Here is a 24,814-nt window from a genome sequence, read left to right as displayed (position 1 = left end):
GGATTCTAGTGTTAAGGCCAAGTATTGAAATGGAAGATCGATCTCGATCTTGAATGTAAGATACGTCACATACGTCGATATTTCCACGTGCTTGGCCACGTTAATGACTGACCATTTGTTTCGTGCCCATTGCTTGGGTAAACAACGCAGCCGAGCGATAATCGGACTATCGGTATCGCTCGAGCCGCCCGTTATGATCAATAACAATCTTGTCAATGGGTTTAATTGCTGCTCCGTAGGGCCGTCTTTCCCTCCGTGTGGCATGCATGTCGCGCCTGTCCTTGGTCGATGGCGGCTGTAAAAGATTGACAATCGTTTGCATACATAATAAGTGCACGATCGAATCGCTTGCCGGGAGCGCGCCCGCATCAGGCATATATGGATCAACTATGGCCACGGTACCCGGTGGCTTACGGTAGCCCGCCGAACGGCCACGGAATGTTCAAGGTTTCCGGAATGCGATTGCTTTCCCATTGCGCCTGTTTTTCACACACTTCACTAGCCACTAGCGGAAATTCTTGAACCATGTTTACTGGTGAGCGAGCGATTCTAGTCGCAACCAATTAGGGATGTATATTTTATTTTTATTGCAAACGCTCGGTGCGTCCGTCCGGTCGACAATGGGAAAAGAAAGACGGTGGCACAAAGAACCCCGCACTGGGGGGATACCGATCTGTGCTGAGTGCGAATGTCACCCGGTTGACCCCGAGGGGGCCCTCTACCAAATACGCTGAAGGTATTGCATTGTGGTTCATTGTGAACCGAGCTTGTACCGGGTTTCCTCGAGCAGATCGAGGCATCCAACTCAGATGCTTGGGTTGCGAACTTTTTGCAACATTGTCCGTGGCACCGCTCGGATCGTTTCACTCCTCGAGGTGCCTTGTGTGTTTGTGTGCAAACAGCAGGAGGACATTGTTGTGCTTTATTGTGAGCGTTTTAATTACGCAGATAAATAATGGCAGATTGATTTGGTGCGGTGGAATAAAGCCCCACTGGCAAATGAAGCTGCAAATGGTTGGCACAGAAAAGGAAGGCCAATCTGTGGCGACGGGTTTTGTTGTCGGTTTTGAACCTGTCAGTATCAGTTTCTTCTGCTATTTCTGTCTAATGGCGCCTTGTGAAATCGCTGATGGCGAAATGATTCACCCATCTAAATGCCATTTCACAGAGAACGATGGATAAGGTAAGGGACAGTAATAACCAACTAGAGAACGCTCTATAACTCAGGTAGGCACAAAGATAAACCGCTCAACGAAAGTGTCATTGTACAGCCATTATTGCGCAAATGGCGCCGCAAACATTGGCCGGTCGGTGGTCGGTGACTAATGCTTCCTTCACCCACGGACCAGGTAAAGTTCTTTGTGGATCATGTTCGGCCCTTGTAGATCATGTTCCCGACTGCCCCTTCCAGTTTCCAGCCTGTCACTGTACAAATAAGAACCGGGCCCGCCCAAAACCGGCATAGATAAAGATCGACGATGGAAGTACAAATCACTTCCTACGTGTGTTCCCAAGCGAGTTGATTCATACCGTACCTACGTATTAGCGTGGCACGTCCGCGGGCGGCGACTGCTTTAATTGACGCGCGAGACAGAATGAGCGGGAATGCAAAAGGAAAAGTCGAGTTTAGGCAAATGGTAGCGGTTACCCTTCCGTACGTGGTTTTTATTCACACCCGGCCCGGGGAAAGGTGGATTATGTATTTACCATGCCAAGAAGCCGCCAAAAAGGCGACGAGGCCACGTTCGCGGTCTGTTCGGGATCAAAGATCGCATCAAAACGGTGATACTCAGGCACGCACGCTTCGGCACACCGGGATGGGCTTTGCTCAAGTGCGGTGGTTTAATAGAAACATCATCACAGCGAAGGCGGTGGTACCTGTAACAGTACGTGCGAAACATCGCTGAGCAGCTGACGACCGGGAGGTTCGTCGCTTGTTACGCCAATGCTTCACCAAACTCTCCGCATGCCTATCATGCGCGGTGTGTATGTTAGAAAAGTCAGCTAAAGTTCATCGTATCAGGATCGGTTACTTCGACACGAGCATCGGGCGGGGACACTGGGGTGCTTTGGTCATAATCATAAATTCACCGATTTCCTTTGACCACACGTACAGCGTGGTGTATTGGGTTTTTTCATGTGTGTGTATGTATGTATGTGTGTTTGTGTTTGGGGCCACCGCGTCTTTGCGAATGCCAAACGCGTTGCTGGCCGTTTAGCGAAGCTTTGCTGTCATGATAGGCACCTGATGCCAACAGGTCGCATTGTGTCCCGTGCTACACTGTGTGTGAGCAATGCCACACCGTGACTCCCATCTCCGGAACTCCAGCGTGTGACCAGCGTGAAGAGGATCATAGGCAAATGAAGCCGTCCGAGGCGCACAGCTTATGTAATATGTTTTCGATTTCCTCACGCACCCGAGCCTGGCTTTAGTCGTCCGATTATCAAACACATACACATGCGCGTGTGTGATTGTTTGCGGGAGAAAGTTCGGAGGCGACCCTCGATCGATCGCTGGGGCGCCGACGAGATGTTGCAAGTTAATCGTATTCTGAGCAGAAGTGATGATAATCGTTTAAAATTTAAGCTGATAAATAATCTTCCCCTGACCAGCGCAACCTCAGCGTTACATCATTAGCTTCCATACAGCGGTTTATAAACGGCGGCTGTGTGGGTCTTAATTTAGGCTAATACTCTGTTATGCACCTGCTGTCAGTTCATCTTCATACAAGTTTGTTTTTTGTAGGAAAAACTAGCGGTGTTTTGCTCAATCAACTGTTCGTGAGTGTTTACGTGAATGTATGTTCAAATCATTGCCTATTTGTAGTGAATCGAGATAACCAACGACCCCAAGTGATGCGCTTAGAATGGCAATTGTTCTAGTGCAGTGTCAGTGGTTCGCAAGCCTTGCTAGTACGTTATCGAGTGTGTTTTAAATGATAGAGTGTTTCTGGTGGAAGAAATAAAGCTCGGAAAGTGTACCATTTAAAAGTAATTAAGTATGGCCCTGGTGAACTATACACTGCCGTTTGGCAGTATTCAGGCACCGTCGTGGGCTTCCGCGACTCCCCTGCAGAATCAGCATGCGTCGGCTGTGAACAATCTGCTGTACGGACCTGCCGGACACCAGGAGGATGATCAGGATTTCTACAAGAACGCACCGTACGCCCCGCCCCAGCGCCAGGCGAAGCAGTCTCCTCAGCAGCAGCAGCAGACTCCACAGCACCAACAGCAACACTCGATACAGTACAGGCAGACGCCCCGGAATAACTACTTGCCTCCGCCGTCGCCTTACATCCCACCGAGTGCCAGCTATCCGCAGGCACCACCACAACCGCCGCAGGTTCAGCAGCCCCCTTCGGCGGGACGAACGTACGGCGAGGGTTCCTACTCGGATGGTGCCGGTGGTGCGGGTTCCCCGAGCTCGAAACCACCCCAACAACCCCAGCAGCCCCAGCAGCCCCAGCAACCCCAGCAACCCCAGCAGCCCGCGTACTACGAGTACTCTTCCGGCAGTTACGCAACGCAGCCCGGGCGAGCCTTCGAGCAGGCGGCGAACCCGCAGCAGGGAACCAGCTACCGCAGCAATACTCAGCCGGGCGGGCAACCGGGGCCGGCCCCCCGGTCTCCGAGCCAGGGAGCAGCACCGAGCTACCCGCAGAGACCTCCGTCGTACGCCAACGTCGGCGCGGTCGGTACCCACACGCAGATACATCCGGTGCTGGACTACGACGACGACGACGATGAGTACTACGATGACCCGGAGGAGGTGGTCGCTACGGTAGGCGGTGGGATCTCAGGTGAGTCACGCTGTTCTTGTGGAGCATCGATTTGCTTCCTTTTGTTTTGCTGAGTAGTTTTGGGAAAACAAAAAGGTGTATTGATGTTTATCAATTTTATTAATATCTCAACTCAATTATAGAAAGCAGTTCATTAAATTATAACAAGTTCGAACACGGAGGTAGATTGACATGGAACATCCATGCTGGCCAAAAAGTTCTGTATTTAGACCCCTTTCAGACATCCAAAAACCTTTTGATTATTCCCAGTTGGTTATAGATGGAGGCAATTCGTCAAAATAGTGAGAAGTAAACAACTATATCATATCAAACGATTTATGGTCAAATATTCGATACTTCCTACATGCAAACAGGCTTTCAATAGTAGTATTCGAGAACATAACATGATTGTAAATCTGGGCTCTTCTGGAGCGGTCGGCACACGTTTCCCGAAAAGGGCCAAATGATTAAAGAAATTCCGAAAACGCCGAGCGGATACCTTAACACGTTGACTGCCAAGCGTTTTTAGCACTCTTTTGTAGTACAATATTTTTTAATAAAATTTGTTTATAACATTTATCAAACTAACTGTTTTTGAAGGCTAAGCAAAAACTTAGCTTCTCAAAGGATTGATATTAAATATTTCTAAACATTTTATGTTGCAATTTAATTTATTTATGGGGCATAAACTTTTTAGAACTAATGACAAGTGGCTATCAAAAATGATAGCCATGGCAGTCAACGTGTTAAACGAGGATTTAATGTTTTCAAAGTAATACTAAGCCCTTTTGAATATAGTATCCAATTTCTAAATAGTACAGTAAAGTTAAAATGAGTCCTGTCTACAAATTATTTTAAAATGGCTTAGTTTTACTCGCGTACTCTCTGAGTAACTAAACCAACTCAGCTTCAATATTTCCCTTAGTCTTAGAGAGCCTTAGTTTGCTTCGAAATGAATATAAAAATTGTATTCCTTGAAAATAGTTATTTTGGATGCAAAGTAAACGAGTTATTGACGCTGAATTTTTGACTAGACTCGCGACGGTAGGAAATTTAAGAACGATCAATAATAGAAAATTTTTTTTTTTTTTTTAATGTGGCACGACATCCCCTAGTGGGACAAGGCCTCTCTCCGAAGAGAGTTTGTGTGACCGAAAGACGGTATATTATAGATCGGTGGTCAGCCGTTCGTAATACCGGAGGGTGCCAGACTCGAGATTCGATCCCACACCTGTTGTTACAAAGTAACACTGGCCGACAACTCTGTAACTAAAACTAGATAGGAATCCACGCGGTAGTGTTATTAGTAAACAACAACAGATAGTGACAGGCAGGGTTTGTAGAGTAAGCGAGCCCAATTAAGAGAATACTAAGAACCTTGGTTGGGCGAAATTTCGCCCGATCAAGGTGCGCGCATGATGGCCCCGATAGGCATTTTGAAAATAAACCGGCCATCGCGAAACGGCCATCGCGATACAGAAGAGTATAAAAGTAAGCGCGCCAACGAAAGCGGTCTTTTCTACTAAGTGATCATACGCCAATAAAGTACCGCGTTTTTTAAAACGTTTCAAACAAGTAAAAGAGCGTTCTTAATACTCGGTAGGGCGTATCGTTCACACCTGTGGTGTGGTGTTTCCTCGCGCTACCGCTGCGCCATGGGCACCCCCAATAATACAAATACGATAGGAAAAGTCGAACAATAAGTACAAAAGAAAATCAGCATGAAGTACTAAACACGTACAGATTTGGTACGAGGGCCGGACTTTGTCGACCCCTGCTCTACTGAATCTGTTCATTGAAGTTTTGCGTCAGATACTGGAATCGCTTTGAGAGGTTACTTTTCACAGGGTTCCAAGAAAAGGACAATCCAACCATATGACCTTGAGGTAATGCGTTCGGCTTATGCCAGAATAAGCCAATTGCTAGCTTGAGATGTGGCAGCACTAATAGTATGCCAAAGAACTATGCAAACATAACCATTTACCACTTGACTAAACTTAGGCAAAGGTAAATGTGTTTGACTGCAGCGGGCTATCTGAAGACCTCCTGGTGTCCTCCGGTATGGTCCATTAGGGTTTGAATCGTAAGCGGACAGAAATCAATCAGGCATCTCACGCTTGGCCAGCTGAGCTGATCGTTGATTACCTTTTACGATGTTTCCCGCAAGAAACCACCATCGGTCGGTTGAAAACTCTTCACCTCCGATGGGTTCGTGGATGGCAAGATGCACCGCATCGTGCACGGTTCCCACGCGCATGCAGCGCAGAGTATGCAGCGCTCGTCCCTTGGACCTTTCGGATCCGAACGAGTAATTGATTTATTGGTCGGTCCGAGTGGACGCGCTCTCCGGTGTCGAGGTCTTTCAGGTGGCATCTGAGAGCTTTGCTCTTCTTATGCGCTGGCGAATGTTAATCGTCAGCCTTGCATGATGTTTTATCGCTACCGCACCATGCGGCTATGGAGATGTTGAGTGTTAATGGTTGGACATGACTTTTTGACGTGATGCTGAACATGATGTACGGCAATGGAAAATGTGGAGTAACACATTGCTGAAATGGGGTCATAAGGAACGGCGCATACAAGATTTCTTACATCAACGTCAGATCTGCCATCCAGTTTGATTGTCTTAGTTCAAACAAACGTTCCCGCACAAGCTTCTTACTATGGAGAATAGTTTAGTTCGTCTGCAGTTCCCTTCGATTTTTATGGCTCATTTTTATAGTATCTTTTTACACCCTTGAAGGCGTTACATGACGAAATGCGTAAGTGTGTTCATAACGCCCAGAAACGGAAGCTGCGCACGGGTGTACAATAAACGGTGTTGTGTTAATTAAATCAAAGAACGGCATTCATTGTATCCTGTGAGAATCTCGCTCCGGCAAAGTGACGTCGGTTTCGCATCATCAGCAGCAGCATCCACTCACTTCCGGCCGGATGTTGTCCGGTTGCCGTTTGCTCGAGTGCACGTGCCTGAGCCCGCGAACAGGCAAACAGTGACCGTTCGTAGGTGGTGGTGTGCCGTAGGACGCCCACCAACAGCATGGAAGGTTACGGGAGTGTACGTACGGCGAGATGAGATAATTACTGGAGGGCTTGGATATCACACACCCGGGGCGCTGGAATCGAGATATACGTAGCGTTTGCAGCGTCTTCCGTACGCATCTGGAAGAGGGTAGTAATTTTCAAACGAACTGTTGGTGGTTAGAAATCGCTATTCTAGCTTCCATTTCATTTTTATCATTTCGAAAGGTCTTTGCCATCATGGCACTGCCCACAACTGTTCGCCCGTTCATTAGCCAGCGGGAAGTTTCCGAGGAGTGAAGAGGAAAATGATTCTCAAACAAAACTCTCATCTTCACGCCGTCAATGGGCAATTTCTCGTCAATGTCAGTCATCAGCGAGCCAGTCAGTCAGTCAGTCAGTCAGTATGTTAGTAGATCCACTCCGTCCGCCGAAAGTGTGTTTGTGTGCGGGTCGTGTTTTTTTTTCTGTTCGCGGGGAGATGGCACCAGGCACAACGTACGCCTCGCATCGCTCGTTGCGTCTCGGACACGTGTTGGAGTCGCATGAGAACGTTACGGCGTGCCGTGGCGTTAAGCTAATAATTGCCCTGCCGTACGCAAGGCGCAACAGCGGCTTAATATCTCACGGCTGAGGTGAAACACGGTAATTTTACGTATTTGAGATATCTCACCTACCAAAACCCGACCCGGGCACCCTCCCCCGGGTGCCGCTATGTGCTACTGGTTAACGTATTATTTGTTTTGTTGCTTTTTTCTTGTCTTGTCTGTCTCATTAATTGTGCTTGTTTTTCTGCCTACGAGAACGCCATTTTGTCTGTGGTAGTTATATCACTTTGGTTTTGTGTTGAAAAAGTTGTCACAGCCATGACGGGGTTGTTTAGTTTAAGTATGTTTGATAGCTTGTATCGTCTCAAAACGTTCGAGTGGAGTAGTTAGAGTTAACCTTAGTGAGATTTGTTTTAATATCAAAATTTAGTAAATATCTTTTAGTAGATTTTAGTTGTTAGTATTTTTTAAATTCTGTTTTCTTTAAGGAACCCCTCTAAGCGCTCTGTTTTGTATTTTTTCACGCCATTTATCATCATTTATGGCACTGTTTTTCAGTTTTGCGGAGTAAGGCATTTTGTTGGTGCTTTGCTAAATAATTATACCGGTGGAAAGTCGAACCGTGCTAAACCATACTAAACCATTATTAACACATCCATTCTTCGTCGATGCGTCAATACAGGGTTTTAAAAAAGGCAGAAAGCAGATGCTATTTGGGCTGTTTATGATGCAACAAGGCTGAAACTGATGTTTCCGTTCCCTTGTCTGCAGCCTCCCGCTCGTATACACTTTATTTTCGTCTTTCTTTTTCTTTTAGTTCGATGCAAAACACGGCATGTAAGAAATAGACACACTCCCTTCGCGTTTGTACGACAGCACGGCGCTACCACACCATGCCACGTATTATATGGTAGTCGTTTACTCGAGCAATCTAGGCAATTAGCGGCCCGGTGCAAGCTGCCAGTGCACTAGTTTACTGATCCGGTTATGTCGCGTTGTCGCGCGAAACCTCTGAACACCGATTTGTCAGCCAATTCACACCTGCACCGGGGTGGTGAAGGCGGAATATTTGAATGGGCGCGAATCGGAACTGGGCGACAAGGTTGCAAGTTAGGAAAATATTATCATACCACAACGGTGAAGTGGAAAGCGGTGAAACACGGCGTTGGAGGAAGAGTTTAGAGTATTTATATTGGTGTTGTGAGGATTAATTTTGGTAATTTTGATAAATGTTATTTAGATAATAAAAATATAAAAGGCTCTAAACTCGAAAAAACGCAATGCAAGCTAGAGTTAGTAATACTATTTGTTGAAATGAATTTAAAAAAAATCGAAGATTCATTTACAGATTAACTTGTTAATTTTAATTTTTTTAATTAATTTTGTCAAATGTTTTTCCATAGCGATCCTGTATTCCAAAATGATGACCTAATTTTTGTTTCTTTTCTGGGCTTATATGAACTATAGGATTCTTAAAAAACACAGCTATTTATGAGCGTTTAATGCGTACTTTTTACTAGTATTTTTACCTAAACTAAATTTAGAGTTTAAAATCAGAAGCAACTGGCAACTTACGTTTTCCACTCATACTGTACTCATGTATATCATATGCTTTGTATTAGTACCCAATCTAGCGACTTTGTGTTGAGGTTCGAGTGCTAGAATTTTCTTCGTGGGATTTCTAGCAATACTTCAACAAGAATTGAGTATATGCTAACAAAACCAATGCAAGCATAAAAACCAGGTTAGAAAAATCAATTTAAAATTTAGACATTTAAACTCATAAACTAAAAATTGCTCAAAGCAGTTAATATCGGTTATGTGAGAACTTACCTTACTTACTGTGTATTTTTGTACTTACATTTTTGGTTGATTTTATTAAATATTTTTTTGAAAACCTAGAATATAATTATGACGTTGATATTCTTCGTAAGGACCCTTTTAAATTCTACCAAACAGATTCATGATTCTATCAAAAGATAGCATTTATTTTATATTTTATCGATTAACAAATTGAGTCATAATAGGGAAATCTTCTGGCATGACTTCTGGGTTTATCCCTGCGTAAATTGTTCGAGCCAACAAGGAAGCCAATATACTCCATCATGCTTATTAGAGTGATTACTAATCCATACAGAACACATTTCTGCTACGCACAACTAACGCTTGAGGAATGTACTTTCCAATCCATTTCGGAACTGCATCAACGCGTGTGGACGTTCGATTTCTACCTTCTGCTCCTTCGCTCCGGTAAAGCACCGATCGGGTTCTGGTGAATCATTCCAACTGTTTCGGCTCCGGCAAGCCCCGTCGGCCGGAGATTGCGTAGGTGCGTCGCGGACCCACAGGGTCAACGTTGTTAACCTTGACTTTCGCCGGCGGCAATGCACGGCCGCGGTCATGCAACTCCATGGCCAGCCATGGCACCGAACACCGTGCCGGAACCCGCTACTAAAACGTCGGTCCCGCCGCGTCTCGGTGCAAAAGGTCTCGGCGTAAGGCTCTTGCCTCCGGGCAAAACATTTAGATCCGTTCCTATATTCACGCCGTTCTCCGATGGGATTTCGGTTCGTTAGTTCGTTATCGACTCAGGCGACCGGCAAAGGTGGTGGGAGACGCGAAGTATGTTGTACCATTTTTTGAATGTTTTTTTTTTTGATCTTCCAATCTTGTATTTTTCCTCGTTTCGTGGATTTGGTCACATCGTGCAGTGAAACCCGAGTCTGCCGAAGTTATGGCATTTTGCACCATGTTAATTTTATTGTTGTGCTGCATTTTGGGATCGCGATCGGGAATTAGCATCCTCCGTTTAACAGTAAATCCATGATTCAATACAAAGTGGGGTTCCGGGAGCATTAAAAAGTTGTTTTTTCTATTTTACTTCAGTGAGAAAGGTTTCACACATGCTCATCGCGTGATTATACCTTAACAAATCAACAAAATATGTGCCCTATTAAAATAGTTCCAAGCCAAAGGGCTCGACAGGTGCACTGACAAACGGTTTATTCAATTAACACGATTTTGTGAATGCTCCGAATGCTTACCCAACCTGCGGGCGGCGTCTGTTGATCTCGTGAAAAGCCAACAGCAGCCGCGGAAAGCGTGGGAGAGCCTGACTCGATTTTCCTAGAAGAGCACAATCGACGGCACCCCATGTAACCGCATGTACCGGCCGACGGTAAATTCCGTGTGAATGTACAATTCCAGACCGATCTTCCTCCAAGCCGTGTGTTCCCGGCGGCCCGTCGACATTTATGCAATCTCGATTCTGGCGTGTCGGCGTTCCAAAGATGAGCCTGTTGTAATCGCTCCATCAGCGATGTTATCATTTTTCGTTGAAATTTATCTACCCACATTAATATGTTTTACACGACTTGAACGGATGAGTTCGTCTCGTGCGGCGTGGATTTTTCACTAGGGCACGAAGGGAAAACTTTCTGAACTAACAATTTGGCATCAAAAGAATGTTAAACGATGCTGCACGTTACGCTTACCTAACGAACAGTATATTTTAATTCCTCATTTCGTCGTCTCTTTTTTCGCAGACAATCGGAAAAACTCTCGTATGCCAACGGTCACACCGATCCAGGGGCCCATATTTGTAAGGAATGGAACAGTTCCTGTCGTGCCATTATTCGCGTATCCTCAAGTCAGTAATGGAACTTTCATCCAAATACCGGTAAGTAATTTTCGCAAGGTTTAATGAAAAATCAATCCGTTTGAAAATTGTTGTAATAAATTGAGCCGCGGAATCGTCTATCCAGTAATGGTTTATTTGAACAGATAAATAAACATAATCTGGTTTCCATTAAAAATAAAAAGACAAATTTTAACGATTTTCCATGCAAAAACGGAAAACCCTTGCAACTTTCTGTTGAAAACCAAATAAAGAGTAGCATTTCTTTTAAATCATCAGAACAAGTTTGACACCTGTATCATTTAGATTGAATCCGTCGTGGCGAAAACATTAAACCATCTACGTTTGTTTGTATGTTAAAACATCCAGCTTTATCGCGGACTACGTGGCCAAAGATTGTTTAAAGTCAGACGGCGACAAGTGGGAAAAAACCCGATTTTACTTTATGTTGTTTTGGAAGCTTGTTACAATATATTTAAAATGTTTAGGGACTCTTAACTCCCATAGAATGCCATATCATGGCTGAAAACCATTGAGAAGGCGAGAGGGTCGCTGTTCTTCCTGTCAAGACTTCCGGCGTATGGAGAAGTGTATAGTCTCCAGTCCCTTCCGGAATTAAGCAACTTTATCAGAAAGAATCATAAAGAGTAGCATTTGGTCTTGAATGCTTCACAACAACTGAAAAACATCCTTACACGACTGGTTTTGTCGGCTATGGCTATAGTTTCGTCCTAGAACCGTAAGGCCGGCTTAGTGGCCGTCGGAATATTTTTTGAAAGTACTTAGAAGATTTGACTTTACAATAAAATTTACTCCATTCATAACCTTGGTTAACTTTTTTCTTATGGCCGAGGGAAATTTGTCAATTTCGATTCGTGGTGAACTTTTAATTCTTCTTGTTTGACGTTGCTATTTGATGATTTATAAAACCCATCGTACCATTACGGGCCATTATTGGTGAAGGAATGGAACGGAGAAGTGTTACTCTTTGTTTGAGCAGCACCAAATCGTCAGCCAAACGAAATTGAATTCGAAAAATCAAAACCTCAGTGGGATTGTCACCCGATGCGCGATGCGATAGATTAAAAGATGGTTATTTTTTATGCAAATCACCGTTCCGGAGGTGTGTGACGAAAAAGGCTTCCACGATCGATTCCCCATCCTATCTTTCCCCCCGGTTTCCCTCACCCAATCAGAGAGATCAATCAAATTCGTTCTTGCTCGTGCAAAGCAGCGGTCGGCGGTTGCTGCAAGCGAACACGAGATCGAATTAGGACCGAAGCGCAAACCGGCTTGGCTTCTTAGAGGACGCCCACGTGACAAATTTTTGAAACAAGAACCAGCGAAACGCGCTGCTCGTGCAGAGTTCAACGGATGGTTTATTTTTTTTAAATTTTGTTATTTTGTTACGAGTTGCACAGCTGGATTGTTTTTATTTTATCCTTTACTCTTGTGGTTTGATTGGGCGTAAAAAAGTTGCTTGATCCTCTAGAACACGCCGGATCGTAACAACCCGAGGGGGGCAATCATGCCTTGCCAGCAAGGAAGGTAAATGAGTTTTATGTGTTTTGGTTGTTTAGCCCAATCTACCTCATTTCCGCCCGCTCGGGGCCATACCGGGCCATTGCATTCGATTTGGGTTGATATTTTACGGTTTGCCAACACCGAAAACCAACAATAAATGCGAGTTCGATCCACCCCTAATGGTGCCCTGCGACGGCCATTACGGGTTTGGTAGCCAATTGTTCTGTGCTACCATCGACCGTGTGTGTGTGTGTGTAGTAATAAACTTGCCTCGGTTTTTTTTCCTTTTGACAAATCAGAACGGTTTGCTTCGTTCTTGAAGGAATTAATCCTAACCGTTATAGGTTGGGCTGCGCTCTCGGTTGGCCTTCACATTCACTTCACTGCCCTGTTGGTTTATGGCCCGCTTTGTGCGGCACATTAGGTGCTCGTTGGTTGCCAAAACGAATCGCGGATTGCCTGAGCCCCTTTTTGATTTCCCTTTCGTTACTCGCGCCCGCCAGCCAGGGAGGGTTATGAAATGATAATTAATTAATTCCGCCCCGACGTTGACACGCCACCAGGCCGCAAGGTCGTGATAATGCCACCTGGGACTACCGGTGTCCTGGGACTGCTCCTGTACAGGCGGCCCAACCGGGGTGCATGTTTGCATTCGCCAACCGATTGTCGCCCGGGCGATCGTGATCGGTTTCACTTCCTAATGTCGCGATCGTCGTTCGTTTGTCGTTCGATCTGCGTTCGCCCTAACGACCGGTCGAAGCAGGCGTTGGACGGAGCCATAAAAGCAGAAATAAATCGTAGCCCGTCGATCGACGCGGGGTAGACCGTGGTACGAAACGGCCCGTCCGAGCGGGTACAACATTTCCGGACAATCGCCGAATGCTAAATTGCTTGCCCGCGGGGCGAGCGCAGCGATTGACCGGGAGTCGCGCACCTTCTGGCGACTCCCGGGAAGTTGCGAAACCGAACGAAAGAGCGGCAGACGTCTTCCCCCGACGACGGACGTTGTCCGGTTCTGTCTGCGAGGGCACGCGGGAAGTTGGCTCGCGAAGGTTTGTGCTTTTGTTTTTGCTCCTTCGTGGATTGGTTATTTATACTTCCACCGGCAAATGTCGTGACAGTCGGCGGAGGACGTGAGCTGGTTACGATGTGTTCAGGCGCGTGTTATGGCTCTGGCACGCCAGAAGGCTCTGGCGATGGAGGAGGCCGCGAAATAGGATGAATCACAGGCCGAATTGTAAGTTCAGTCAGGCCTCCTGAAACGCGTCCCAACACCCCCCGAAGGTAATGGGGAAAAGGAGACAAATAACACGTTACTGTAAGATCATTGCCCACACGTTCACAAACATTCGGTTCCAAAAACTTTCCTTCCCAACAACAAGCGCTGTACTGTGTCTTCAGTACTTTTCTCATCGCAATTTTTGTGTGCAATTTCAGCAACTGTTCCTAATCGCATTCCTTCCATTCGTCTCTTCACGTTTTTTCTTTCTTTTACAGATATGGTGGACAGCTTTATCCGTAGCGCTCGGGCTCAGCATTCATGGAGATGTCATCAGAGGTGTTCCGTGCATAAAGAAGTACCATCAACTGTTCTGCCCGACGGCGGGCAATACCTATCCTAGGTAAGTGGCACGAGTGTGTTTGCGTGACGTACATAACGAAATTTGTGGCCCCCACTCGTAAACGTGGCGCAATGCAGCAGCAATGTGTCTTGCGTTGAACTTCATCAATCATGATCAAGATCAGGGTGCACGGTGAATTCATTAGGAGGGCCTATTTGTTATTTATTTATTATGTGAGGATCAAATAGTACCGAGTGAAGATAGAGAATAATTGAAGCTTTGTTAATTTAGTTTTTTTATGTTTTTAAAATTTTCCTTTAATCTGTTCATCACATACATCATACGATTGACATTGTTGGTGTATGCATAATTGCTCAATGTGCACGTTTTTACTAAGAAATTGATAGAAAAGATTGTGGACTTGAGAACTATTGTTGAAAGGTTAAATTCTCTAAATTTATATAAAAATTAACATAAATATTGCCGATCAGTTTTATTACTGTAAAGTGTACTATAAAAATATTTTTTTGTCCAGTTCCTTGAATTGAACGAATTCAAATCTTAGTATGAGAATTGTTTCGATTGAGCTATCTTAATCTAAAAACAAAATGATCATCAAAACTTACGTTTTCATTATATCAATCGTTGTCATTTCAAGATATATCATAATAATTACATATATTATTTTATATTTTAACGTAGGATAAATATTTTTTTTCCAGCTTACAATATTCATTAGTTTAAATTGTTGAATTTTACCATAAGCTTTTGTTAAACCTAATTCACGCCTCAATATCTAAAGATGTTCTGCGCCCTTTCAAAGCAGTCTATTTTGGCTTTTTTCCTATAATTTTCATTTCATTTCATCCTAAAGAGCAGCATGATGATGATGCTGAAAACCTTTTCCAATATGCACTTCTTTGCCCACCTGTTTGCGAGGCGATTAAGCACGAGCCCCCCTAAACAATGCGCAGGAAACAGAAATGTGGTCCAACCGAGCTTGCAGCTCGGATGAGAGATGAATAAGTGACATTTAGAAATGAGGTCAGCCCAAGCTCAACGCCGACCACAGGCTGGCGCTTTATCTTACGGGTATAATGCCACCACCACTAATGTCATTGCGAAAACTACCACCAATGGTGGCGGGAGAGAGCAGCATAATGATTTTCCACCCGATTTGTTTCCCCGCCATTTCGCGGCCGACCGATCCGTCCGGGTGGCGAGTTTCTCCCGCTTTAAAGATCATGCGTCCACCCGGGTGGAGAAGTTCAGCTCGGTTGATTAGAATGGCAAGGTCGGGCACGCAAGCGTCCGTCGTCCGCACGCTTCCATATTGTCCTCTCCGCGACGCTTCGGAATGTTCGTGACATTCGACGTGCCAGCGCGCGGGAAGGCGAAGAGCGTGTGAGAGAAACAGGGAGAAAGGAAACCCACTTGTGTCTCTGGTGTCTATCTAATGTCGATCTGCGCTGGCTGAGATCCTCTCGCGCCGTTAGACCTGAAGACCTTCCGTTTTCTTTATGTCTCGCCGCGTGGAACCCGCTCTGCGCGACTGGCTCTGATCCTTATCTTGTCGGTCGTTGTTTGTTTCCGATTGTTGTTGTCGATTGTGTCTGCGAGCGTGTATTCACCTGTCCGCCGTTTCAATTCTCCCCCACAGTGACAAGATTGAGATGTTCATCGACGAGAACAAAGCGCTAATGAAGCGAATGTACGGTGACTTCGAGATGACGTCGCGGTTTCCCTCGTCCCCGGGCAGGAAGCGCAAAAGGAGCACGGGAGGTGGCGGCGGTGGTCCGGACGATGAAGACTTCACCCTGCTGCCGGAGCTGATGGATCTGTACGGAGAGCCCGGGGGAGCGGTTCGTCTAGGCGGCGATTCGTACTTCAGCACGTTGCGCAAGAAACGCCAGAATCAGAACTCGAGTGCTCGGGGGAGTGGCGGTGGGCGAGGGGGCGCAGGGTCGGCCAATGCACGCCAGACGGCCGCCCCAGCCAACGGCAACGGGGGCAGCGGGAGTGGAGAGTCCAATACGGGCCGGTGAGAATCCACTTCATGGGGAGATAAAGATCGCCAGACGCTGATTTCGTTGAACTTCTTCACAGAGTCGATGCCTGCGAGTCGAAGATCGAAATAGTGACGCCATACTGGGCGACGAATTCCGCCGGCAAGGTGCGTGCCATCGTCAACACGCAGCACTTCGAGCAGGCGATCCACCAGGAAGTGTGTTCGTAAGTATCGGACTCGACAATGGTCGCATTCGAGAGGATTCCGCGCATCTCACCATGTTTCCATTTGGCTCACACACACAGGAAAACACAGACGAGCCGCTGCTCCGGCGACTGTGGCTGTGAGCAGAAGTACAAATGGCACCGGTTGCTGGCGTACGATCCGGACAACGACTGTAAGGGTATCTTTATGGACTGGTTCCTGTTTCCGTCGTGCTGCGTCTGCCGGTGTAATCCTTAGTGCGAACAGGAACTCACCAAACCCGTCACCCACGTGCCCGATGTGAAGAGATTGATATCGTTGACTCTTAAGCTACCCTTTAATCTTTCCAATCTTACCCACTCCGCGATTAAGGAATAGAATTTCAGTACGTTTGCACCCATCGCCACATATTCGCTTTCCATCTTCGTTTAATGCGTAGTTAGGAGACACCGTGTACATTTATTTTGTCGTATTTTCCCTATTGATTGATTGTTTTCCCCCAGGAATCTGTTCCTTTCCGTATTTGTACGACAGCTATCCATTTATTTTACCTTCGAGCGATACAATAAAATGTGAACAATATCTACCACCATTGGAAATATTTCACTGAACCTTTCGCGCCTGCGTGTATGCAATAGTGGTGAGTTTGAATGATCTTTTTTAAATGTTTACTCGTGCTGTCGCGATCAAAAATGATGATGTAAATCCATTCCCGGAAAACATAGATTTCAGATTTTCCGGTTAATATGGAAGAGATGTAATCATGATCATGATATCGGCTTTAATTTTTCGCCAGACAAACGCATTAGTTGCAACATAAGCGTCTTGTCTGCAAGTACATGTCAAAGACTACCGATTTTCGTTGCAGTATTCGTTGGTTTTGGAGTAAGTTTCGTAGAACAATATTCCCATTCTATTCGCATTGATAGAATGTCTTAGATTATAATTCTTGCAAAAGAAGTACAATCTAAGTGAAAGTATAATAATGTTTGTACCCTGGAACCTTTCTGTTGACGATGCGATCGATAATTCATGACCTTTATTTTCGTTTTCTGCTGTTGTTGTAACTAAATCAATCGACATCCCAATAAAAGAACGATTCCAGTTGAGTTCCGGTACGCTGCCGATTGAACCCCAAATTTCCTTTCCCTTTCAAGGGTTTCCCCATTAACATAGAAATATCATTTGTCATCGGGAGGATGAGGCGGCGAGGTAAGCCAAAAGGTCGTCCTCTTCGGGTGCGAGCAGGAATTTTGCAGTCGAAATGAAATGTCTGCCCCCCCCGGAATAGCCAACATTTGCCGGATGTTCAGTTTTCAGGGCGAGTTTTTCTTCTTTTCGTTTTATTTAGCATAATTTTCGTTTCTCACTTGTTTTCGACCCCGGAATCGTTTGTTGCGTGTCTGAATGTTTTTCCGTACTGTCTCTTGATGTATGCTTTCCCGGTTTGCGCGGCTGCCGGGCGTGGAAGAAGGCATAGCGACCAGGAAATAATATCACCTTATTTTTTTCGCTACAAACTTCACTAAGATTAGGACTGGACCTTTTAAACTTGGGGTACACGCATCGTTGCGCTTGTGGAGCCAGGGAAAACACCCATCGATCCTCGTCAGACGAACGTGGAAGTTGACGATGATGGTGGCTGAGGGAGGATGGAACCTACCGGTGAAGTGGAAGCCGGTTGTCTTCAACGAAAATGAATGATGTTTGATGATGAGCGTGTTTGAATTCAAAATAAGCCTCCGAAGGTTGGGGTCGAAAAGGGAGCAAAATCGTTACTGTGCCGGAGGAAAATTCGGAAAAGTCTGGGTGTGGGCTTAAGCGTCTCGGGAATTTCAAAATGTAGAAAATGGCGCAATAGCGAGTGTTGCAACATTCCAACGGAGCAGCTTCCAAGGCATTGGATTTCCTTCTATTGTTACGTCAATATCGATTTTGTCGTTGGAAAGAAGTCGTTGGAATTTCTCTAGTTGATGGACCTTGAGATGGGTACAAAAAAATACGGTAGACATGAAAGAAAAAAAAATGTATCGTTTAAGGACGTATCGATTAGTTATGAATAAATTTAGACAGCTTTTCTAAGTAAATGTAAATGTAAAATCTAAGTTTTTATTATTAATTTTAAATTCAAAGTAATATTTATCTTTTTAGAGTTCACCCATTCATATACTTTTTCACAACAAAAAGGGGTAAATTTATGAACTAGGATTGCTTTCGTCCTTTTGCTGAGCTTATGAGGCACATAAAAAATAAAAACCATCCACCTCCGAACGGGTTGAAAGTTTCCTTACGCTTTGCGTTCGTGATGGTTGCGAGTTTTCTCTTACTTTATATTTTGCTTCCCTTCTGCCACCCCCGATCCAGCGTTGCCGCCCCTTTCATTTTGTTTCCACTTACTTTCTGTGCAGCAAAAATGCGGAATGCGAAAAACGAAAGGACGAAAAATGCCAAAATGACTTATGTGCTGTGAATGTACAATTTTACGAACGTGAGCAATGCGAAGGCCGTCGCACCACAGGACCCGAATGGGACGCTGCCTACCAGCGTCCGGGCTCCATGCTGATCCAGAACGAAAACGAAAACACTTTCGGCACGACATGGAGCATCGAGGAAAAATAATGGTGACGAGATTCTCCAACTGGAGACGAATAACAAGACATGCTGCTCGTCGGGAATAATAAGTAGCTGCTTATGTTTTTTTTCTTTAACGAGAAAAATGTGTACCAAAAGTTTGGAGGTGGTTTTTTCTATCCCATAGAACAGTGCCTGGTATTTTGCTGATTGCGAACTCCGGCAAGAACTCCGACGTGCGGTGGAATACACGGAGATAAATAAATAGTAGAAGTAACATGTAGTGGAATAAAAATATGACAGACCGGATGCCGAATGATTTTCCCCGGGCAAATTATACTCACACAACCACACACTGCAGACAGACTTTTGGGGAAATTTGCTCGTAAAAGCACTGACATATTGCTTAAAACAAAGCACTGAGCAAATAAACGAGTGCATGGAGAGAAGTTTTGTGACCTGCAGCTTTTTTAAAGCCCTGGGATAAAGTTATAGTTGGCTTTGAATGTTGTTCGTAACGAGTAATTAACTAAACAGGGTTTTTTTAAATAATTGTGAAATGTTTTGAGATATTCCCAAGAACAAGAAAAGCTAAACCAAGTCTACATTAAACAAACAAAAAAAGAAGAAAAAAGAAAAGATAATCGCATAAGATAACAGAGTATCGTACTAGCCAAGAAGTTATTATTAATCCATTTTATTCATCTAATTTTAAATGATTAAATCTAATTTTGAATAAGTTGTATTATTTACAGTACTGCCCTAATTGCTGGCCTCATTTCTTTTCCAAATCAACGGGTTTCTGGAGTTCCTTTAGCGCCAAGTCAATCTCGTCATACTTGATGTTGTGCTTCAGCAGCGTCATTTCCTTCTCCAATTTGCTCGGGTTACGCATGAAAGGGGCCAACAGTCGCTCATCGTTGATATCTCCCGCTCCGGTCAGCTCGGAGACCACATACGCGACGATAAAGAAGCTAACCAGACCTAACAGTGCGTAGTGCATGAAGCTCAGCTTGAAGAACAGTGGAACAGTATCGGGAGCGGTAGCTTCGGTTAGGATGGTGGTGACGTTGGCCATAAGAGACTCGTCGCAGCCATCCGTGCGCAGGGGCAACATCGGAGGCTTAGAATTCAGCTGAGCACCGATCATAACCGTGCCGGTAAGTATCATCGAGACAACCGACGCACTGATGATGCCTTTCGTGTTCATCCGTCTCGAGATCATTCCGCTGGTGAACATACCCAGCATGGTGCCGGATGTGACACCCGAAAGCGAAATGGCGATGTGCATCACCTGACCCATGCGCTCGGCGACAAACACAAGTCCCAGAACGAGGAAGCCAAGCACCACGACCAACATCTTCATCGTATTACTGGCCGTTTTTTCGCTGGCGTTAGGGATCCGATGGCGGATGAAGTCCTCATAGATGGTGCCAGCCAGGGTGTTCAGCACGGACGACATCGTCGACAGTGCGGCCGAGAAGATACCGGACACAAACAGACCCGGCAGCCCAGGGATCTTTGCACCCACTTCCATGATATAGTACGGCAGGATCTGGTCAATTTTGGAGATCTTTTGTATGGAGAACGGATCGCACGTCTCATACTTGGCGTAGATCAGCAGACCGATGAAGCAGGAACAGCTTTTGACGAAGATCAACCCGGCGGTGAAGATGATGAGCGAGTTCTTGGCCACCTTCAGGTCCGGTACGGCGAGGAACCGCTGCACACAGCCCTGACTAACGGCCAGGTTTGACACCCAAAGCGTCGTCAGCCCGAAGCACACCGTCCAGAACGACGTACGGACGAACGGATTCGGGTCCATGCTGGTGGGTGGAAAAATCCCACAAAAGTGTGTCAACATACCGCGAATGAACTATGGTGTTTCGACAGTGTTGCTACTTACTTGAAGAAGATAAGCCTGTTGCCTCGCTCGGCTGCCTGCCATACCTCGAAGAACCCACCGACGGAGCTGATACCCAGTGCGATAACGGCCAGGCAGGCTCCGATCATCAGCACGAACTGCAGTGTGTCGGTCCAGACGACCGCGCGCAATCCGCCAACGGTAGTGTAGAAGATGCAGATGACGCAGATGACCGGTGTGATGACGTGCAGATTGATTCCAGTCACCTGACTGAAGGCCAACGCCGGTACGTAGATCACGATCGGTATGTAGATGATGCACTGAATTACGTACACAAGGCTGGCCGCCGATCGGACAAATTTATCGAAGCGTAGCTCCAGATAGGTGAACGCCGATGTCACCTGCAGATCGTAAAACACCGGCAGGTAGATCTGTTTCATCAAGTAGGCGACCTGTCGGATTTCAATATTCGTTAGTTGAAATATTTTCAATCGTGTAGAAACAGAGCCTACCGAAAATGCTGGTATAATAAACAACCAATACTGCGTCCCATGGCTGTACATCTCCGAAGGAACACCCAGCATTGTGATGCCCGAAATATGGCTAGAAAAGAAGAAAAAGACATTATTTATAAAACTAGTCCTAACGTTCCGTTAGCGTTGACATGGTACCTTGCAATCAGCGATGCCGAGACGGGAAATTTGCCCATCGTTTTCCCCCCGAGAAGGTATTCCTTGGTGTTGTTCTGCTTGATTTTCGACACGAACCCAAAGTACGCCCCAATGAAGGCGGAAAGGAGCAGCAGCAGGGCGAAGATTGTATAATCGAACCAAGAAAATAGGAGTCCCTCAACCACGGGTACAGCGGTGGTCGATTCGGCCAGTATCGAACCCACGGTGAAGGTGGATGTCTCCATTGTGGACGTTGTAGGTACGCTGGAAGTTGTGGTGTGATCCATGGTGGAGGTGCTCTGGGTGGTTGTTGTCAAGATTTTGGTGGTTTCCGTCACGAGTTTACTGACGATCGCCACAGGATCGATCCCCAAGGGCAGGGCGGTCGAAAGGGTGACCTTCTCGACGCTGCTGTCCTCCAGTACTAGCGTATCCTCTTCCATTACGACAAACAGGTCCTTCGTTCAAACGTACTCTGGAAATGAAAAATGTGACCCAGATCCAGACAATTTTGTGGAAGCAACTGTGTCGTGAGCATTATTTGAATAAACAGGACACAGCTGTTCGCTTTTATCTGAAGCAGCGCGTGACGTTTGATGATATGTGAACTGTGGATTGTCGGTGGATTGAGCAGGATTAGTCCAGCTCACGCGACGGCTGCGGCAGGGAAGTGATACAAAACATATTTACCCCGTAGACGCTGCCTACGTCACGGTCATATATCACTTGTGTCATATCACTAGATATCACGAGTCTATTTTTATCACAACAGAAAAGATGGACAAGTGAAACAAGATGCGCTGGTTGTGGTGGCTTGCCGGATATGGTCCATGGCATTGTCACGCTCTGTTAGTCCTAATTTTAAACACGCACTTCAATTGGCTTCAATTTAAGCAGATAAGGTCATTGGATGATTTTCGTTAGTACATCGTCACTTTTTATTGCAAGATGATGAGAAGAAATGGGGATAATCTACTTCTTTAAGTATAAAGATACATTAAGTGAGTCGTGTAGAATGAATGTGAGAACAATAAAATACAGGCTTTTTTCATTTTTCATAGAGAAACCAACACCAACTTTCAATTACTTTTTCGTTATGTGCTGTGATAGGATGTTGAAGTAATCCAGACCTTAATCTTGCAAAAATCATAAAATTTTGGGATCCCTATTACAATTTTGACTAAGCATAGTAAACTAAGAAGTTTGTAGCTTAAATTTAAGTTGAGTAGCAAACCGCATAACTTACAAACTTAGATTGGTTTCACTTCGCGGACATCGACACACTTTCGTTCACTAAAGACACACTAACTTCTACTCGTGCTGCCGTTCGATCGGTTACTGACTGCTTCTTGCGTTCAGCGGAAGAACTAAAATGGTACGATCGTGAAGATGCAGTTTATGTTTCCAACCGAAACAAACCGGCAATGTAAGGGTAAAAAAAAGGTGCATATAAATTACTCGCCAAATCTGCTGACAGGAGAGTAAACCGGTGGACGCACAAACACTGAGAGATAAAACAGCGTGACCAATTCACGCGGCCGGTCGGCTCAGCTGAACGTGTCCCGCGTGGATCTGATCTCGCTTAATCTGCTTGGATGTGGTTTGCGCCTTGCCAAGGGCTAGGTCGGTTCGTTTGTTTTCTTGCACTGGGTCAGAAAAGGGAACGCACTACGCCTACCGGTAGGGATTTTTATCGTGACGCGTTAGATGAGCCAGATGCTGGAATGGCGTTTTGTTGATTGGTAGATCTCGTACAGCGTATGGTGTGGCCACGAGACGACTGATCAGGTCGTTGAAGATGCGTCACTTCAAGAAACTAGTTCTGTCTCCCACATGATCTCTTTCTGTCAGAAGCTTGCCTTTTACGATAGTGTGAACAACTTATGTATGGAGGAGTGTGTGTTATCAACGGATTATGTTTCTGACGAAGGAAGATAACCCGGATAACCCGGATCTGATATTGCAGTTTGGGTTATTATGGTTATTTTAAAGTTTAGCATTGAGGTTGTTTTTGGAAGTTTATATAAGAACATAATGAGTGTTTTCATTAACAAGCAACATCAATAACTTTTTTTCCTATTATATCCTGCAATTTAAATAATTTCCTCGTTCAGTATATCTTGTTGCACAGGTTCTCCCACTATCGGTTTCAATCAAATAGCCGCTCCATACCGTAACCGTAACTTTTCCACTTTCAAACCACCACATACCCATTACCGTCACCGAGGTTCACTTGAGCATGATTGGCATCATTTGCATTTTGAAGTGCACTTTGCACCTCTCAGTGATGGATCAATCAAACCAAAAAAGGTAAATTGTGACATGTAAAACCGGCTACGGAAGTGTGGATCGAGAAAACGGCCGCCGGGTGGTTAAACATAATTGAATATCCACCGTTTCGATAACTGCTTGTGCTCGTTATAATGATATTTGGGCACCAGCTTCGTGTCCATTCGGTGAGAATCAATATTTGACGTTAATGTTTCATGATTCCTCCATTATGTGCCGATTTCACAACGCTCGCTAGCAGTTGGGGTTTGATTTTCTGTGGGCTTTCGGAATCCAGTCGATGCAATTTGAGTCGAGTGTGGTTTGATGGTCGATATGCGTAATTAGATACCAGATGATTTGGGATTCGGAGCTGGAATTATGATTCCCAGAAAAATTATGTTTGATAGCAAAATCAACATGACATCATGTTTACATTTTTCGTGCTATGTTTGAAGATAGATCACAAAATACTGCAATAATATAGAGTGCGCTGGTTAGCAAATAGTAAAGAGAGTGGATATTTTATTTGGCGCTTTGATGTGAATCAACTGTAGCTCATCAAACGAAACCATCCGAAAGCCGCTTGAACCCCGCAGCGCACCCTGCTTTGAATGCATTATTTAAACATTAATTATTGCAATTCAAATATTGTGCCTCATTATTTCCATTTACTCCGCCATGACCGAGAACCATCCCCTCCCATCTTGGTTGCGTATTAGGTGCCAGAATTAACCTCCGTGGGGGTGTTAATTCCTTCCGCGTAAACTTTTCCCCGAGAGGATTTGGTCGACTGTAAACTCGTTGACTTTCCCACTTGGCCTTATTCTGCGGCAAGCGACTGTTTGCAGTTTTCCTACTTAAAAAACCTATTATCCACTAAGGGACCGCGAAATGTCACCGTGCGAGGCCTCGGGGAGTCGTTAGCGTTGGGAAAAGAACCCTTTCACTTCGTAGATCCGAACTGAATGTGCGAACGTGTGGTTCCGTTATGAACTGCTTATGAAAAATGGGTTCATCCCATGATGTCCCATGTGTGCCCGGGTTCATAACTTATTAACGTTCATAGTTGCTAACGAGAAAATGGCGTTCCTGTAGCGCGCAAACGTTGATCGCTGTTGTTATTTCAGCCGGTTTGGGCTAGCAGTTATTTTCTG

General features: G+C 45.3%; 2 protein-coding genes across 2 annotated transcripts; one reads left to right on the top strand and one right to left on the bottom strand.

Moving 5' to 3' along the window:
• Nucleotides 1-3,001: 3,001 nt before the first annotated feature.
• Nucleotides 3,002-16,541, top strand: LOC131263588 (protein spaetzle 3). The gene is made up of 6 exons (XM_058265811.1): nt 3,002-3,800; nt 10,894-11,027; nt 14,007-14,131; nt 15,732-16,112; nt 16,178-16,303; nt 16,385-16,541. The coding sequence occupies exons 1-6, from the start codon at nt 3,002-3,004 to the stop codon at nt 16,539-16,541; spliced, it is 1,722 nt and encodes a 573-aa protein (XP_058121794.1).
• A 3,088-nt stretch (nt 16,542-19,629) lies between these two features.
• Nucleotides 19,630-21,832, bottom strand: LOC131265976 (sodium-coupled monocarboxylate transporter 1-like). Its single transcript, XM_058268297.1, has 4 exons — nt 21,390-21,832; nt 21,231-21,321; nt 20,761-21,170; nt 19,630-20,680 (listed from the first exon to the last, which is right to left on the bottom strand). The coding sequence occupies exons 1-4, from the start codon at nt 21,830-21,832 to the stop codon at nt 19,630-19,632; spliced, it is 1,995 nt and encodes a 664-aa protein (XP_058124280.1).
• Nucleotides 21,833-24,814: the final 2,982 nt, after the last annotated feature.

The sequence above is a fragment of the Anopheles coustani genome, chromosome 2, assembly GCF_943734705.1.
Source record: "Anopheles coustani chromosome 2, idAnoCousDA_361_x.2, whole genome shotgun sequence".
NCBI lineage: Eukaryota > Metazoa > Arthropoda > Insecta > Diptera > Culicidae > Anopheles > Anopheles coustani.
The sequence above is the reverse complement of the archived record's forward strand: the minus strand, read 5'-3'. Positions and strand labels throughout refer to the sequence as shown.

Excerpts from the sequence above, each read along its gene's own strand:
- LOC131263588 (XM_058265811.1), top strand. The coding sequence starts at position 3,002 with ATGGCCCTGGTGAACTATACACTGCCGTTTGGCAGTATTCAGGCACCG. Across the intron at positions 14,132-15,731 it reads GCGGGCAATACCTATCCTAG|TGACAAGATTGAGATGTTCA; the intron begins GTAAGTGGCACG and ends TCTCCCCCACAG. Across the intron at positions 16,113-16,177 it reads GGAGAGTCCAATACGGGCCG|AGTCGATGCCTGCGAGTCGA; the intron begins GTGAGAATCCAC and ends ACTTCTTCACAG.
- LOC131265976 (XM_058268297.1), bottom strand. The coding sequence starts at position 21,832 with ATGGAAGAGGATACGCTAGTACTGGAGGACAGCAGCGTCGAGAAGGTC. Across the intron at positions 21,171-21,230 it reads TTATTATACCAGCATTTTCG|GTCGCCTACTTGATGAAACA; the intron begins GTAGGCTCTGTT and ends GAAATCCGACAG. Across the intron at positions 20,681-20,760 it reads AACAGGCTTATCTTCTTCAA|CATGGACCCGAATCCGTTCG; the intron begins GTAAGTAGCAAC and ends TCCACCCACCAG.